Source organism: Pithys albifrons, chromosome 15 (assembly GCF_047495875.1).
Source record: "Pithys albifrons albifrons isolate INPA30051 chromosome 15, PitAlb_v1, whole genome shotgun sequence".
In the NCBI taxonomy this organism is placed as follows: Eukaryota; Metazoa; Chordata; class Aves; order Passeriformes; family Thamnophilidae; genus Pithys; species Pithys albifrons.
In genome coordinates this window covers 15,106,592-15,122,795 of record NC_092472.1, presented here as the reverse complement: position 1 = coordinate 15,122,795, position 16,204 = coordinate 15,106,592, and the positions used below count along the sequence as shown (strand labels likewise).

Here is a 16,204-nt window from a genome sequence, read left to right as displayed (position 1 = left end):
GAGCCCCTTCCAAAGGCTTCACATGCAACAGGGCAAACCCAGGTGTGATCCCTGCTCTGCCCCTCAGGTGTTCAGGTTGCAGAGGTTGCTGTGCCATGGCCACAGCACAGTGCTCAGGATTCAACCCTGACAGCTCCCCAGCTGGAAAAGAGGAAGCATCCTCTGCACTATAGAAAAGTACCTCAGATTTCTGACTATTCAGGAGAAATGGTTCATTACAAAGGGCAAATAAATGTACTGCAGCAGATGCAGGGAAGCAATTTTAATCTCAGTGCTCAAGAGCTGTAAAAGCTGTTTACAAAACCACATCTTTAAGCAGGATATTTCACAAGTTGCATTTATTGAAACATGGTTGCAAGAAGCTGCTGAGTCCAATGATGCCTACAAGAAGTACAGAATCACCTCAGCCCCCCCAGAACTTTAGAGCCCAGACCCACCCAGGGCACAGCTGTGCAGCGATTGGAACCAACACACACCGGGCACCCCCAGCAGCAGGGGGGCCTCCTTTGCTACCCCCCAATTGTCACTGTAACACTCCACAGGCCAGCACTCAGAGCGAGGAGTCACTGCTCAGGGCAGCTGCGTGGCAAGAGTACTACAGTCACACAGGACACAGAGGCAAGCGTAATTACAAGAAGCTGGAGGTCAAGAAGGAGTGAGTTCCAGTTTTTAAAAGGAAGATTTATTTAACAAGTTTCACTTAGCGCAATACACCTAAAAAGGAAATCACAATACAATGAAAGATTAAATCAAGGCCTCAGAATTTTGTACGAACACCAAGACCAAAATCCTAAAGTAGCCGTATTGCGTCTCAACATGTTTCCCCCATTAACTTAAAAAAAAAAGCTTTAACATGCCTTACAGGATATTAAAAGAAATAAACTAGAACTAACATGCCAAATGTTCACTTTGATTTTCAGACACAGCTTCTATATTGGTTCTTTACAAAAAAGCATGTCTCTTTCAACATGTATTCAAAACAGTGTTGGATGTAATATGGTATAAGAGCAACATTTAACGTAATTCAAACAGCTTTAACCTAAATACGCTTACTGCTTAAATACACTCCTACAACAAAACTAACTTGAGAAACGCTCCAAATCGTTTAACAGTTAAAGTCTTTACTTGGTTATTACATCCTAGATGAATGTTCATTTCTGTATGTTCAAAAATACTGAACCTGAAGGGTTTTAAAACAATCCTGAATTCACTTACAGTAAAGCATAAATCACAAGCTCGTATTGCAAAACTGTTAAACTTAGTTTTTTGTTTTTTTGTTTTTTAAAAAAGATGCGACCAAAAGTCAGCGATTGGTTACATTCCCCAGCCACCACTCATGTTGGATATGTTGGACATGCCGCCCATGCCGTTCACTCCCATGGATGCGCGGTTCCCACTGCTGTAGTAGCTGCTGTTCATGGCGCCCTGGCTCCCGGGGTCTGAGGGGGAAACCGACAGCAGGTTCACAGCTGCCTCAGGCCGACTCGAAGCATCCTTGCCCCAACGCCTGTCCTTGCTGGGCCACCTCGTAAATACCGTCTACCGTGCCCAACGCTGCAAAGTGTCAGTTTACAGCTCCGTACCCAAAGTCAGGCACCGGTTGTTCAGCGACAGCACGAGCTCTGCATCACTCCCCTTCCCAACCAGAGCTTCAGCACCGCTCTGGGGGCATGGGGAGGACCCAGCCTCCCACATCCCCTCCCACCATTCCTACTGTGTTTAAACAAAGCTCATCTCCAGCTTTCAGACTACGAAAATAAGTGATCAGAGCAATGCAAGTCTGGAGACTGGCATTTTCCACCCATTTCAGAGTAATTTCCACATTTCCTCCCTCAGCTTCCCATTTCTCCTTTGAATAGATTTCCCCCCCAGTTCTCCATTACTTTTAACATTCACAAAAGCCGCGTCTTTCAGGGCTTGTGCTGCTCAGGCTGTAGCACGACCCCTCAACACCAGTGAAGGACATGTTAAGCCAGCAGCACCCAGCCCACCTGCAACCAGCAAAGAAATGCTCTTACCATAGCCACTCATGCTGCTTTGACCTCCATATCCTCCTCCATAACCCCCACTCAGCTGCTGGCTGCCGGGAGCACCATAACTGGATTGGCTTCCTTTTAAGTTAAGCATAAAAACATTGAGAACTTGCCTGTCAAGGCCGGCTCATCAACAAACCCAACCCTCAACCAAGCAACAGCCCCCACACCCTGGCACAACCTCTCTCACACCCAGGGAACTTTTGTCACGTTGCATACCCAGCTCAGGGAAAGTGATTGGGTTTCTAAAGACATCCCTGCAATCAAACAACTTTAAAAACTACTTTTACTTTTGCAGTTTCTATGGACTGTATGTAACAGCATTGACCTGCATTACACATAAGACACCCTGAAAGGCTTAAACTTGGTGTTAAAGGAACTCACACAGAACTGGTGCCCCTTCAGAAGGGCACCAGCTCATTAACTGGAGTCACTGATTTGTATACAGTCCCAACAGACTTAACTCCTGCTCCAAACTGGTTGTGCACCACAGCACTGCTGTGGCTCACAACAAAGAGACCTCTGCTTAGGGTCACTAACAGCTGTTCTTCCCCTCATCACTTGTACATCACCCCTACAAAACTTTTCTGCAGTTCAAGTATCAGCATTAGACTTCAAACATTCTGTGATCAGAGCACTATAAAAGCAGCAGGGTACCCACACCCCCCCACCCCAGCACCCTTGAGAAAGGAGCCCCCAGACACCAACCCCACCTTCACCACCTAACAAAATCAGTCCAGTTGAGTGCCAGGAGGTACCTGCCTTATAGACACTGCAGCAACAGGCATTTAAGACTTGTGTTGCTAACAGACAGTTTAGATTTTTAAACTATTTTGGGGCTTGCTATAGCAATTAAGGCAGTTTCTCTCCAGTTCCAAATACGTTTCTCCCTCACCACCAAGACCAAGCTTGAATGGCAGGTCATGTGTCACAGACACATCCTCCATCACCCAACTGTGTTTTGGTGTCCCAAAAAGGAAGGGGAAAGAAGAAGAAAAGGACAGGAGGCAACTCCCACTTTTACACCACCACATTCCCAGAAGCCACTCACCCCACCAGCCACACCACACCAGTTTGTTCAACTTAATAATTGTCAAATATGTTTCCAAAAGGTTTATATACCTGCCAATGTGCTAGTGTTCCAATCCTGGACTACTCCTTCCGATTCCTTGACTGTGAGATTAAGACAGAATGTTGCATTTCAGTTTTGATGCCAGGCACACAATAAGCAGGAGCTGCACAAAACGAGCCAGCTTCCTCCAATAGCAAGTATCTGTTTGAAGTATACTTAGACTTACGCATACCCATTGCTCCCATCATCTGACTGCCATAGGCACCACCAGTTCCTCCTGCTGTAGAATTCAGGAAGAGTTCCACATATCTGTGTTCTGAAAGAAGAAAGTTTTGCCATGAAAGCACTTCACACCAAGCCCATGCAGCCTGTCTCACTGCAGGTGAAGCTGCAGCGAACTCTTTGGCACTCCAGGGACAGCAGAAGCCCCACACTGCAGTGCTGTCACTTCCCTATTCCGAGCAGTCACACTTACGCATATTGGCTTTGTCTTTGGACATCGCAGCCACTGCGTCCTCGTGAGTAGCAAATTCAACGTCTGCCTCTCCGGTTACTCTGCCATCTGGTCCAATCTCAATGTGTACTCTTACAGGGTTCAGAGGTGAGAAGAACTACACACAGAACAGTCACACAGATTAAAACGCACCAATGCAACAGCTGGGGTTTACACCAAGCCCTCTCCTCCATGGAACACTCTCCAGCCACAGTGCAGCTGGTGTGTGTCCAACAAGGACCAAGGACCCAAGGCCACACAGTAGGGCAGGGGGCACCATGAGGACTCACGTTGTAGATGTCATTCTCCGTGGCTCTGTAGGGCAGACCTCGCATGTGGACGCAGTGGCCGGTGGTGCTCTGGAAGGTGGACGATCCGTCGCCGTACCTGTGGTCCGACATCCCTGCAGAGAAAAGAGTCCATTCTAGGTCTTTCAGATGTATTTTAGTTTCTTTTGACACATGTCGTAAGTTCAGTTACTGTTCCTATTAGAGATCTCTTACCTCTTCCAAATCTATCAGAACCAAACCCATAGCCATCATTATACCCATTGTAGTCATCATAACCTCCATAACCTAGAAACAGATTGGACATGTTCATTTCAACTACACAAAGATCCAAATAAACGTTCATTTCGACTACAGAAAGATCCAAATACACACGTACACACTGCAAACAACAGTTTACAAAGTTTCATTTCTTCTACAAGAACTAAAGCCAAGGACACATACAAACCAGCAGTTACAAAGCAGGGAAGACACTACCAGGTCCAAGTGTTGCTGCTTTTCAGATGAGCAGCTCCCTCGGACTCTGTGCACTTACCTCCTCCGTAGGCTCCACGCCTCATTCTCTCCAAGCTACTTCCTCTACCCAGGCTGTTATATCCACGTGTCAGACCGGGCCTGTCGTACGGACCAGGTCTCTGCATTGCCAACAGCTTGCGAGGAGGGTCGTAGTGAGTGCGCACCTCTGCCCGACTACTCTTGAAGATCTCAATGTACCTACAAGTGTTTGCACAGGAACAAGTCAGGCTCTGATTCCTTCCACAAACACCTCACAACTTCACATTACAACAAGCCATTTAGTCATAGCCTTGACACTGGCAGTAATTTTAAGCCAGGTTTCCTTACATTATGTAGGCAATGACATTCTATTTTACACTACTTTACAATCAAATCAGTGTATTTTCAAGAAATTAAAATTACCCAAGGGTTTATGTGCTCCTCATACTTGGCAGTATCCCAGCCTTAAGGGTGGGGGAGCAATACTGATTCCCCACCCACCTCCCCCCAATTTAAGGTGTTAGTCAAAAAATGTAGGAGGGACCAGTGTCCACTCAACTCAGCACCATTTTGCTCGAGGCAATGGAAACAGAGGGTTAAAAACCCGATCTCCACCGAGAGTTTAACCCATCAGGATGCCACAAAAAGCTCTGCATGTACTACTGAACCCAGCCTATGCTTCAGTGAGTCAGCACAGGCAAAAGGTGCATGCTTCAATGAAAAATAGTCACAAGTCAAATAGAATAAAAACCCTTTGTGACAATTTCTTGAAAGCTATGCTTATTACATTGAAGATTAATACAGTAAGTAAATTTGTTACATTTCAACTTATAAAACAAGTTTAGAAAGTATCACATTTTCTTATGGTAGTAAGAGTACTGTGCATGTCTTTAAAGCTAAAGGCAGAATTGGTGCTATTTGAGAAGTTAAAGCCATAGTCTCTCAACTTTGTCACTTCAGTTTTGCATTCCTGTTATTACTCAGGTTCCAAAGCACACACACTTTGGTTTAGTCCAATTTTATCTTGTATTTTTGGGTAGTTTCCAACAGTCTGTGCCACAGACACAGCAATCAGTGCCTTTACTCATCACCGAGTTAGAGACCAAAATACTGTTTTGATTTGGATGTTAACACTTTCAGAAGAGAGAATATGGATTTAATTGTTTACCATAAGAAAAGTGACAGAGCCAACCAACCATCCATCCCCACCTGTGCCCTATTCTTTCCTTGTGTTTCTTTAGAGCCTTTTCAGCTATTTCCTGTGAAGCAAACTGCACGAAGGCCTCCCCCGTACTCCTCCCCTGGAAGTCCACCGGCAATGTTATCCCATTTGGCACGATTTCCAACCCTTCAACCCAAGGACAAATAACCCCAGTAGGGGGGCAATATTAACATCACAAGCCCAGTCATGAGTTTTTTCTTATAGCTTTAAAAACACCAGAATTTAAACACTTTTAAGCGAATGGTATGTTGATTCTAGAACACTAGAAGAAAAAAGGCAGTCAACAAAGAGCTCCATGATCACATACCATTCAGCTCAGGTTCTTAACCCACCCTGCAGAGCCCAGAAACGCTCCGAGTGTCAGGCACGACTCCTCAGAGAAGGCATCTAATGCAGAGTGCATTAAGAACTTCACATATTATTACAAACCTCTTCAATTCTGTGAAAGTATTTAAGATGAACTTTTTAAGAGAACTTATTAAATTCAAACACAGCAAGTTAAACAGCTTCATACAGAACAAGTAATTTTACTAAAAGTCACTCAGGTAAAATAATTAGTCTTATGCAAACATCAAGTTTCAGCATTGATTTTTTTTTAACTTTAGGAGAGCTTAATTAAGAAAAAAATCATGAAGTAATTTTAAAGTATTAGTTCCTGAACAGAAGAGGCACATTTTGTATATTAAGCACATTAACAGTTTTTAAAGCTTGAATTACTTCACCATGTAAAAAGAAAAAAAAAACAGCTTAAAATGCACATGCTTAAAGAAACTGCTTGTTCATATCACTGATTCAGAAAACAAAAAACAAGTTCTGAAGTTGCAAAATTGGAAATATTTCTACTATATTTTAAAGCAAAACAGTAAGCTCAACCATATCTTGTTACAGTAACATTTAAAAATCTACTATTTCAAAAATAATACCAAATGAAACCCTAAACAAATCAACAAGATTTTCTAGGCAATTTTAATAGTTTGTAATTCCAGTTTCTAAAACATACAACAGCTGCAAAAAAAAGTAAAAATTAGTCAAAACAAAACATCATTTCTTCATCTATAAAAACTCTGAGCTAGGCAAAATCAAGGATTTTTTTTTTCCCCATAGAAAGAGAAAGGGGCAAATCTGGAAATCTGTACTTGGGTAGAGTTCAGCAGGTCGTTTTAATCTGGAATTTCATTCAATACTAAATCTATGTTTGGAAGGAGTCATGGGCACAGTGCCTGCCCTTGCTCAGACCCTGTTCCTCACAGAGCCCAGTGGTGAAGGTGTTCTACATCCTTCACTGACAGGGTGAACCAGCACAGACTGGGGCATGGAAACTCCTCTCACCTGAATGGTTCACATTAATTTGGAAAGCAAGATACTCGTTTTCTGCAATCCTTACTTGGAACTGTATGTCCCAATAAGTGTAAATCTGAGTAGCTTGCATTCTTCAAATTATTTAATTATCAGGTACATCAAGAATTGATCCAATGGATCCCTCAAGTCCATATAACTAACAAAAAATTGGTTTATTTAGTTTTAATATCCATCTGTTGGAAGGACTACTGGGCAATCCATGCTTGTTTGGTTTGTTGGGGTTTTTTAGCATAAACCAATAGTGCTACATCTACTACTTTTATCCCACATACCTGAAAAGAACTGTACAATCTCTTCTTTACTACAGCCAAATGGGAGTCCTCTAAGACGTACAAAACCATCATTAGCAGTATCAGGGCTGTTGGGACCAGTATGCTTCAGAACCCAATCCATTTCAACGTTGTTTGACTTGAAAACTGTAAAAGGCACTTAGAATTAATGCATTCAGGAAAAAGCAAGGGGTTTATAAGTTATTTGCCTTGCAACTAGTCAATTTATAATATACAAGTCCATTTGTCCTTTCACATGCATTTTAAAGAGACAGAAAAGCAATTAAGGAAAAGCCCATCAAGCACAACCACAGGCAGTCAGTTACTAGACCAACTGAGTCAAACCTTCAACATATCTGTGTCCCATCGTTTCTCTGTCTTTTTTCAGGGCCAATTTCACATCCTCCTCTGATTCAAGTTCAGCAAAAGCTTCTCCACTTGGCCTGCCCTCCCTGGTGTAGATGAAACGGATGCCCAAAGCCCCATTCAGGATTTTGCAATCTGAAAATGAAACAAAGGCCAATATTAATTTACTTATTACAGGAACACTGTAACTTTAGAAGTTTCATATATTTAAAAATGTAACAACATCTATTAAGCTATATAAAGATGAGAAAACCAGTAGTATTCTTGTTGCAACTTTACAATAACCAAAGCACTAAGGGACTAACTAAAATCAAGTCACCCTTCCAGTCAAGCCAAAAGATTAGCAACTGCAAATTGGCTCTCTATTTTCAAAGCTTCTCTGCCTCAATTTGAATATGCTGTATGGTTTTGATCTTAACCTTTCCATCAGCATGAAACTAACAACCAGTGTAAATATAATAAAATAAATCAGAACCAAGTCGAATACATCAACGTACTGAAGCAGCTTTAAAATCCCCAGCCACTCCAGAATGCTGATCATCTGGGGCAAGGACACACACAGACACACTACGCTTCACAGGAAAGCCTCTTAGAACAATAGCAGAAATTAAACTGATTTAGTTTAATCTAAAGCAAAAACTTTGAAGTTTTCTTTAAAATAGAAGCTTCTTTCTCCTGGTTCCTCAAGCAGTAAAGGCAATCATGGCTATCCCAGCAACGTGCAGACCAGGTCCCTTTGTGTGGAGTTCCTGCTCACACAGCATGGCTCTGCAAACCGGGTCCTGCCTGAAGCACTTGTTGCGTTTCAAACTTCACTGGCTCCCGAAAGCCTCCTTGCCCCTGCTCCCTGCAGCACTCCCACCGCCGCAGCGGCCCCACTTACCGGAGAAGAATCTCTGCACCTCTTCAGTGGAGCAGGACCAAGGCAGCCCCCGGACTTTCACCACGTATCCCTCGCTGCTCTCCGTGTTAAGCATCACATTGGGGGTGAGGCTCTGCTCCGCCTCGGCTTCCGTGGTTGCTGGAGAAGACCAAAACGGGCCCCCTTAGCCTCGTGCTCAGCACGGCCGCCACCCGCACCCCCTCAGAGCGCCCGGCGGCCCCCCTGACCTGTGCCCCGGCCCTCCCCGAGCCTCCTCTGCCTCGGCCGCTGCCGCCTCACGCTCGGGACGCCGCTCCCGCCCCCGGCCCGCGCCCTGTCCCTTCCCCGCACGCACACATGGTGGGGCTCCGCGCTGCTTCTAGGGCTCCGAGCATGATCCGCTGTCCGGAGAGCGCCTAGTCCCGGTCAGGCGGCAGCGAGCGGGCGAGCCTGTGGCGAGAGCGCGCTAGGAAATGGCGGCGGGTGCTCCCGCTTCCGCTGGGCCGGGCCTTCCGCCGCACAAAGAGCGCGGGCCCGGACACCGCCCAGGCGCGCACGCGGCCCCCCGGCGATGGCGCAGCGCCCGCAGCGGGCTCGGAGGAGCGGCGTGTGTGCGTGTGGAGCCGGCAGAGCGCGGAGCCCCGACCGCAGAGCCCGAGAGCGGAGCCGGTCACGGAGCGGCGTGGCCGGGCCGGGCTGGAGCGCGGGGGGAGCTGCGCTGGCCCCGCCCCCGGGGAACCCGCGCGCGCCGCCGCCTCTGCGCACGCGCCGCCCGCGCAGAACAAAGCCCCGGCCCCGCGCGCCCGCAGCGCCGCGCGCCGCACTGCGCATGCCCCGCGCCATCCCCGCGGTCCCGGCACCGGCAGCGGGGCCCGGGCCGGTCACGGAGAGAGCGGGCGGTGTGAGCGAACTGGCACTTACCAGCTTCATATGCTGACGCTACCCCACGTGAAACAAGCTGCTCGCTTCGGTCACTGAAGCCTGGTGTGTTTGGAGGAGATGGGGAGAGAAGAGACAATGGGTCACAATTATCATAAAAGAAAGGAAAAGTTAATTCCCTCCCGTCTCCTCCAAACACACCAGACCTGGCTCGATTTCACCCTGAATCTCGTCATTAGCGGCAGCAGGAGTTACAGGAGTAACTCATGGTCTAAAAATTCTCCATCCCCTTTTCTTTCCACGGGAAAGAACAAGCAGCTCACGTTTCAACTTGCCCACGTGGGTGGTAGAGGACTCACGCCCGGGGGCTGAGCAGGCTCCACAAAGCCCCTGAAACACGTATTTGGAGCTCGGAAGCTGCTCAGAGCAGCCTCTGGATGAACACCATCCACGCGTGCTTCTTCAATCAGTACCAAAACGGACTGTAAACCTAATGTAAGTGCTTGAAGTGTTTACTTTAAAATACTAATCCGGACCACTAACAACTACCCCACCCCCACGGCTGGAGGTTTTTTGAACTTTTTTTAAAAAGCGCATCTCAAGCTTTGCACTAATGCAAATCAGCTCAGCGAGTGAAACCGCGTTGGTCGCTTCCTACTCGAAGTCGCTCTGCTCCATTTCGGCCGCCGATCGCCCACTGTGAGCCCCGTGGCAGCGGGAGCGGGGCAGGGCAGGGGGGGCAGCGCCTCCTCCTCTTCCCGGGGAGGGAGGGCTGGCGGGAACAGCCATTCCATCCCGCCCACCGCCTGGCGGGATACTTAAACCGCGCGGGAACAGCTGCCCGCCCGCCGAGCTCCCGCTCCGCAAAACGCCATGTCCACCCCCGCCAAGCGGCACTGCCAGAGCCCCGCCGGCTCCCTCGACTGCAGCTTCCAAAAGCGCCTCAGGAAAGTTTCCATCGAGGGGAACATCGGTGAGCCGGGCGGCGGGACGGGGGGTCCGCATGGGGCCCGCCACGGCGGGGAGGGAGGGAGGCATGGAGGAAGTGGAGAGGGCACCGCGGGGCTCGGCTGTGCGGGCAGCGAGGGGCTCTGTAGGGCTCTGCAGGGCCAGCCGGGCCGGGGTCCCGTCGGTGCCCCGGGGCGCAGGGCCCGTTCGCTCCCGCCCGCCCCGTCCGTGCCCGGCGCCTGCGCGGCCGCTGCTCCCGCGCTCCCCCCGCCGGCCCCGCCGAGCTCCGCCCGCCGACAAAGCTCCCAAAATGTCGGCTCGGTGTCCCATCGCCCGCCCGGCCCGGGCGCGGCCCTTCTGGCGCCGCAGATAGCGCGGCCCCCCCGGCGCACACTCCTCACCGCTAACACCGCTCTGATCAGCCCTCAAGTGACCTGCTCCCATCTCCTGCAGCCGCAGGGAAATCCACGTTTGTCCGGCTGCTGGAGAAACACAGCGAGGAGTGGGAGATCATCCCAGAGCCCATCGCCAAGTGGTGCAACATCCAGACAGCCGAGGATGAGTATCAGGTAGGTGTGCGGGATGTGGGTCAGGACAACCTGCAGGGAGTTTCATGCCCACGGAGCTATGCCAGAATCCTGCCACACTCAGTCTGCAGCAGCCGGAGTCACCCCCACGGTCACACCAGCGGTCAGGCCATCAGGAACGTTAAGGCAATGTATTACTGAGTCTATATTCCAAATCACATCTCCACAGAATCACACTTAAATCTGGAACTCTGCAAACACCCTACTTAAAGAAGCTGTCATCACTCCTACAATTATCTGACAAAGTCTCTCTGCCTAAGAGCTTTCCTAAAAAAAACCCCAAACAACAAAAACCAACCAAACAAAACCTAAAAACAAGGCAAGGCCATAAATTCTCACTTCAACAAACCAGAATTCCAGACTGAGAAAAGGGAATAAAATCCTGCAAGTATGCTGATATTAAGGTTTTTTCTCTTGCCTTCTAGGAACTTTCAACGTCTCAGAAGAGTGGAGGAAATCTACTCCAAATGCTGTACGACAAGCCCACAAGGTGGGCCTACACCTTTCAGACTTACGCCTCCTTGAGCAGAGTAAGAGCACAGTTAAAACCGGTCTCAGCAAAGCTACACGAAGCAGAACATCCAGTGCAATTTTTTGAGAGATCTCTGTACAGTGACAGGTAATTATTTTCACAGCAATAACTCACATCAACAGCTCCAGATCTTTAAAGACCTGGAACTGGGGAAACACTTGATATTAAACGAGTATCTGCAGGGAGCAGTCTTGATTAAGGGCAGCCATTTTTAAGTACCATGATTCTGTTCTAATGACAAGTGTTCTGGCAGTTCACTTTTGTCATTCCTCGTGTCTTTCATTGCAGATATGTATTTGCTTCTAACCTGTTCGAGTCTGGGAACATCAATGAAACAGAGTGGTCTATTTATCAGGACTGGCACACATGGCTTTTGACTCAGTTTCAATCAGATATAGAGCTGGATGGCATGATCTACCTCAGAACCACACCTCAGGTATGCTCACTGAAGAGCAAAGTTTTTTAGATCCAACTCCATTTTCCAGCTTAAGAGAGTACAAAAAACTTATTCTAGACTTGACTTGCTTATATTCAGCCACGCATTTAAAATTAATGCTCATTAATGTCTAGTCTTAGTCCTCCCGAGTTAAGGACCCCTTGATCCGTTTAGCTGATTTAACCTACAACACATGATTAATGACCACGTTTATACCTTTTTTTTTCCCCTCAGAAATGCATGGAAAGGTTACAGATGAGGGGAAGAGAAGAAGAGCAAGGAATCGAGCTTGAGTATTTGGAAAATCTGCACTATAAACACGAAACCTGGCTTCATGAAAGGACTATGAGGTAGGAACACATTTTCTGTAGCAAGTTTCAACTTGCCCGCAAGGCTCTTGCTACCTTATGGTAAAGTTAATAACATTAAACTTTAAGTTTAGCTTCACCCAGGCACACTTGGAAGGATTTAATATCCCCATCAGTTTTCAAAAGATGGAACTTCATCTAATTTAAAACCTTTGTGAAGCATTAGCTTCAACTAGGAAGCTCTGCAGCTGTAACTGCAGCAAGGATATGGATTTTGCTAATTGGAAGGGCACGGGAACAGGGCAGTTAAAATGGTGTTCGGTGGCCAATCACAGGAGTCATTAACTAAGCGGCTTTTGTGTTCCAGTGTATGGGGGGAGGGCAAGGTCCCAACTGCCTTTAAACTTGCAGGACTGTATTTCAGCAAAGTTTAAATATTAATCCTGGCTTGAAAGTAAACTAATCAGAAAGGCTTTGGGCAGACACGAGGAATCTAATCAGCAGCAGAGTGCTCTCTCACACCCTCCCTCAGCTTGGTTACTGCCTCTTACTGCCTTTCCTGTCTAAGGGATCTCTAAACAGGAAAACGACTTTAGATGTTCCCCTGGAGGAGCCCAAAATACTCCACTGACTGGGAAGCATTGCAATTCCAGGAAAAGTACATTACCAGTCACATCTCCTTTCCTAAGTTTGATGCAGATGACCCCAATGCCTAGGAGACAGAAGGCAATGCTAGTGTGGAATTCCAGGAATGTTTACATGTTGTACACTCATTCTAAACTTGTAAGCATTTCCTGTGTTTTTCATAGAAACACCAAACAGTGAGCACAAGTCAGAATGTTCAGCACACTCACTGCATCTCCACACTTAAAACAGTAACTACTGCTGGAAGAGAAAAATGCATCCAGTTGCATAACTACTGTTCCCATCTGCTCTTAAACTGAAGCCCAAGTGGTCTTGCTTATCTACAAGACATTTTAAAGGCCTCTCCATGAGAGGAAGATTTAAAAATGCCTATCAGTAGGTGAGGGAGACACAGGGCAAGTGATACCTAAAAAAAATACTCCCTGCCACAGAATCACTTCCTGCTAAATTGAATCTATTACAAAAAGAGTGAGTTTAACAAAATTGAAGAACGAAACCATCTTTTCCCCCCACTTGTACATTAACAGATACTTAGAGTCCAGATTTGTGAAGTCCACAGTGACTGGGTTACACAAGAGCAATTAAGGACAAACTTGACTTGGGCTTTATACTTAAGTCATGGCCATCAGCATTAAGATCTCAGGTGCACACGGTAATCTGACTAATGCTGCACCCTTGGAAAGCAACGAAAGAGCTGCAGTCTTTTTATACAGAGTACTTTTTATGCCATTTTTTACTAGCACTTGGTTCTTCTATTTAACAGAGTTGATTTTGAAAACCTTAAAGAGATTCCTATTCTAGTTTTGGATGTTAATGAAGATTTTAAGAACGATAAGATAAAACAGAAGTACCTGATTGATCAGGTAAGTATCAAATATTTTTTCTGTGTATCTGCTTTTCTTCTGCAATTCTCAATTTACATTCTTAAAATCTGCGATGAGGTGCTCGATGGGGCTTGTACAGGGAGTCTCCTCCCTCGAGGTGTTTCTGCCCCTCGCACAAACATCTGACAAAGGTTCAGCACAAGGTTTCAGTTACCTCAGAGTTCCAAGTGCACGAAGTGCCGCTTCCAAGCAGAGGTGGAGAGAGAGTAAACAGCCATTTGAGGAAACAAGGTAGCAATAAGAGCTCATGGAGTTAACGTGGTGTTTATCGTTTTCAAGGAAAGGCAACACTTTGGCAATAAATGCCAAAAGAAATTCTTTTGCTGGAGTCGTGTAATGTGTGCCCAGGCAGAATAAAACAATAACCAAAACTTCCCATACTTAGAGGCATGAGGAAGTGCTGTCCTAGCAAACCCTGAAAACAATTTCCTCCATCTTGTTCTGGGTCATCGGTTTGAGATTACTATAGAATGACTCCTTCAAGCCAAGCCTAATTCCCAATTAAATTGCTCTAAATAAACTGGGAAGCACAGTGTTCAGTTGTGGCGGTATGTGTTGTTGTATCCTCAAGGAAACCAGCAATTAACAGCTTAGAGAATTCTGTACTACACTCAACATGCCACCTTTAACCTTGTGCCTCTGAAAGGCCACCAGCATTTGAGGTCATGAATTAAATGTAGGGGCAAAATATCCCTGGAAACGGTACAGTACCAAACCATTTGTTCCCAAAACAAAGGGAAAAGCCTGGTAATTCAACTTTTAATGCACCAAATGTTATATATACTTTTTTGTTCTTCACAGGTCGAGTCTTTCCTGACTTTTTAAGAAAATGAAAATTATTTCGAACAACAAGTTCCTGAAGTTCAAGAGTTAAACCCAAAAATTAGTGTGTGTTCAAGAATTTACTTTAACCAAATACATTACCTGTATAGCTTATTTTAAGGCAAGACTAAAGTGTAAAATATCGTTTGGGTTTATTTTTTTTCTTGCCTGACCTGCGCGGGTTTTAATAGAATTTTCTGTACAGAAAAAGCGAACAAATAGGGGGTGCTTCGGTAACGTTTTTCCTGTGTGTTGTCCGCTGTTTTAATAAACATTTAGAAGTCGCAGTGCCTGTGAGCTGTCTGTCCCCGCGGGGGAGCTCAGCGGTTGTCAATGGCTGACACCCAGTAAACAGATAGCAGGCGCTAAGCACGGCTGTTTTGCAATAACTGGCACGGGTTCACCATTTTAAGACGAGACTGTTATGGCGTCCAGAAAAAAACCTTTACTTTCAACTTCTGCTTTATCGAGTGGCCGTTCCCACCGGCTTTAACGCTACTTAAGGCTGGACGTCAGACCTGTAACAAACTGTAATTCGCGCTTATCTCGCTGACGATCTCCCCCCCACCACGCGCGCCCCCCCGGCCCGGCCCAGCCCAGCCCAGCCCGACCTGCCCCGGGTCGGGGTGGGCCCCGCGGGCGCGGCAGAGGCAGGACAGCGAACCCGGAGACCCCCCCGGCCCGGCCCGGCCCGGCCCCGCCCCGGGGGAAGGAGGGGGAGCCGCGCACGCGGCCGGGCCGATCCCCCCTCGCGGCGCCGCCGCCATCGCGGGCCCTGCGCGGCCCCGACCGCCCCTCCCTCCCTCCCCCGCCATCCCCATCCCCCGCCCGCCGCCGCCGCGCCTTACCCAGGCCGGGGATCTCGCCCTCGGTCTCCTCGGTGTGACAGGGGTCCATCTTGGCCGCGCCTTCCCCGCAGGGGCCGCGAGCAGAACAAAGCCGGGCGGGCGGCGGGGTGGGGGTGGGGCGCTGCGCGGCGCAACGAAAACAACAAAAAAAATTAATTAAAAAAAAAAAAAAAGCTCGTCGGCGCTCTGGGAGGCGGATGGGTGCGGCGGGGGTGGGGTGAGGTTCGGGGGCCGATGGGGTGCGATGTTCGCTGCGAGCGCTCCCGGTGCCGCCCGCGCCGCTCCGGCTGCGCAGCGCCCGCTCACGCGCCTTATAAATGGCGGCCGGGCCGCGCCGCGCCGCGCGCTGACGTCACGCGCCGCCCGCCCCGCGCCAGCCAATGGCCGCGTGACAAATTGAACGCGGCCGGTCACGTCCGGCCCCGCGCGCGCCGCGGGGGGGGCTGGGGGGAAAGGGGGGGGGGGGGGGCAGCGCGGCCGCCCCGGGGGGTCCCTGAGCCCTCCCGGGGGTCGCGGGTTCGAGTCCCGCCCGCCCGGGCCCCACCGAGTCTGCCCGCCGCCCCGTCGCGGCTCCCAGGGCCGCCCTCGCCCGCCCCGCTCCCCCGAACATGCCCGTGGCCTCCTCCCGCCCGCCCCGCTGATTCCCGGCTGCTTCGTCCCCGCTGCCCACACCCCCGTCCCCGCCCCGGGCGCCCTCGCTCACGGCAGAGCTGCGGCCGCGGCGGCGATCAGCGGCTCCGGCACTGCGGCCCCGCCCGCCGCCGAGTCACGGCGCTGCCCGGCCCCGCCTCCGAGCGCCGCGGGGCCTCGCAGGGCCCTCCGCGCTCCCCCGGGGGTGGTCGGTGCCGCAGCCCGGC

General features: G+C 48.8%; 2 protein-coding genes across 11 annotated transcripts; one reads left to right on the top strand and one right to left on the bottom strand.

Annotated features, from left to right (window-relative positions):
- Positions 1–656: 656 nt before the first annotated feature.
- HNRNPH1 (heterogeneous nuclear ribonucleoprotein H1) lies at positions 657–15,660 on the bottom strand. 10 transcript variants are annotated; one of them, XM_071570337.1, is made up of 14 exons: positions 15,348–15,656; positions 9,380–9,439; positions 8,480–8,617; positions 7,576–7,731; positions 7,234–7,377; positions 5,590–5,728; positions 4,421–4,599; positions 4,102–4,173; positions 3,889–4,028; positions 3,581–3,716; positions 3,332–3,421; positions 3,156–3,206; positions 2,019–2,111; positions 657–1,439 (listed from the first exon to the last, which is right to left on the bottom strand). In XM_071570337.1, exons 1-14 carry the CDS (start codon positions 15,394–15,396, stop codon positions 1,315–1,317), a joined length of 1,572 nt encoding a protein of 523 aa, XP_071426438.1. In that variant the 5' UTR covers positions 15,397–15,656; the 3' UTR covers positions 657–1,314. The 10 variants fall into 10 exon arrangements, with proteins under 10 accessions (XP_071426438.1, XP_071426430.1, XP_071426431.1 ...); XM_071570329.1 differs by having other exon boundaries at positions 3,338–3,421; XM_071570330.1 differs by having other exon boundaries at positions 3,338–3,421; positions 3,889–4,022; positions 15,348–15,654.
- On the top strand, positions 9,720–14,786 carry LOC139678995 (deoxycytidine kinase 2). The gene is made up of 7 exons (XM_071570338.1): positions 9,720–10,310; positions 10,739–10,854; positions 11,298–11,491; positions 11,693–11,840; positions 12,075–12,190; positions 13,557–13,656; positions 14,479–14,786. Exons 1-7 carry the CDS (start codon positions 10,211–10,213, stop codon positions 14,500–14,502), a joined length of 798 nt encoding a protein of 265 aa, XP_071426439.1. The 5' UTR covers positions 9,720–10,210; the 3' UTR covers positions 14,503–14,786.
- Positions 15,661–16,204: the final 544 nt, after the last annotated feature.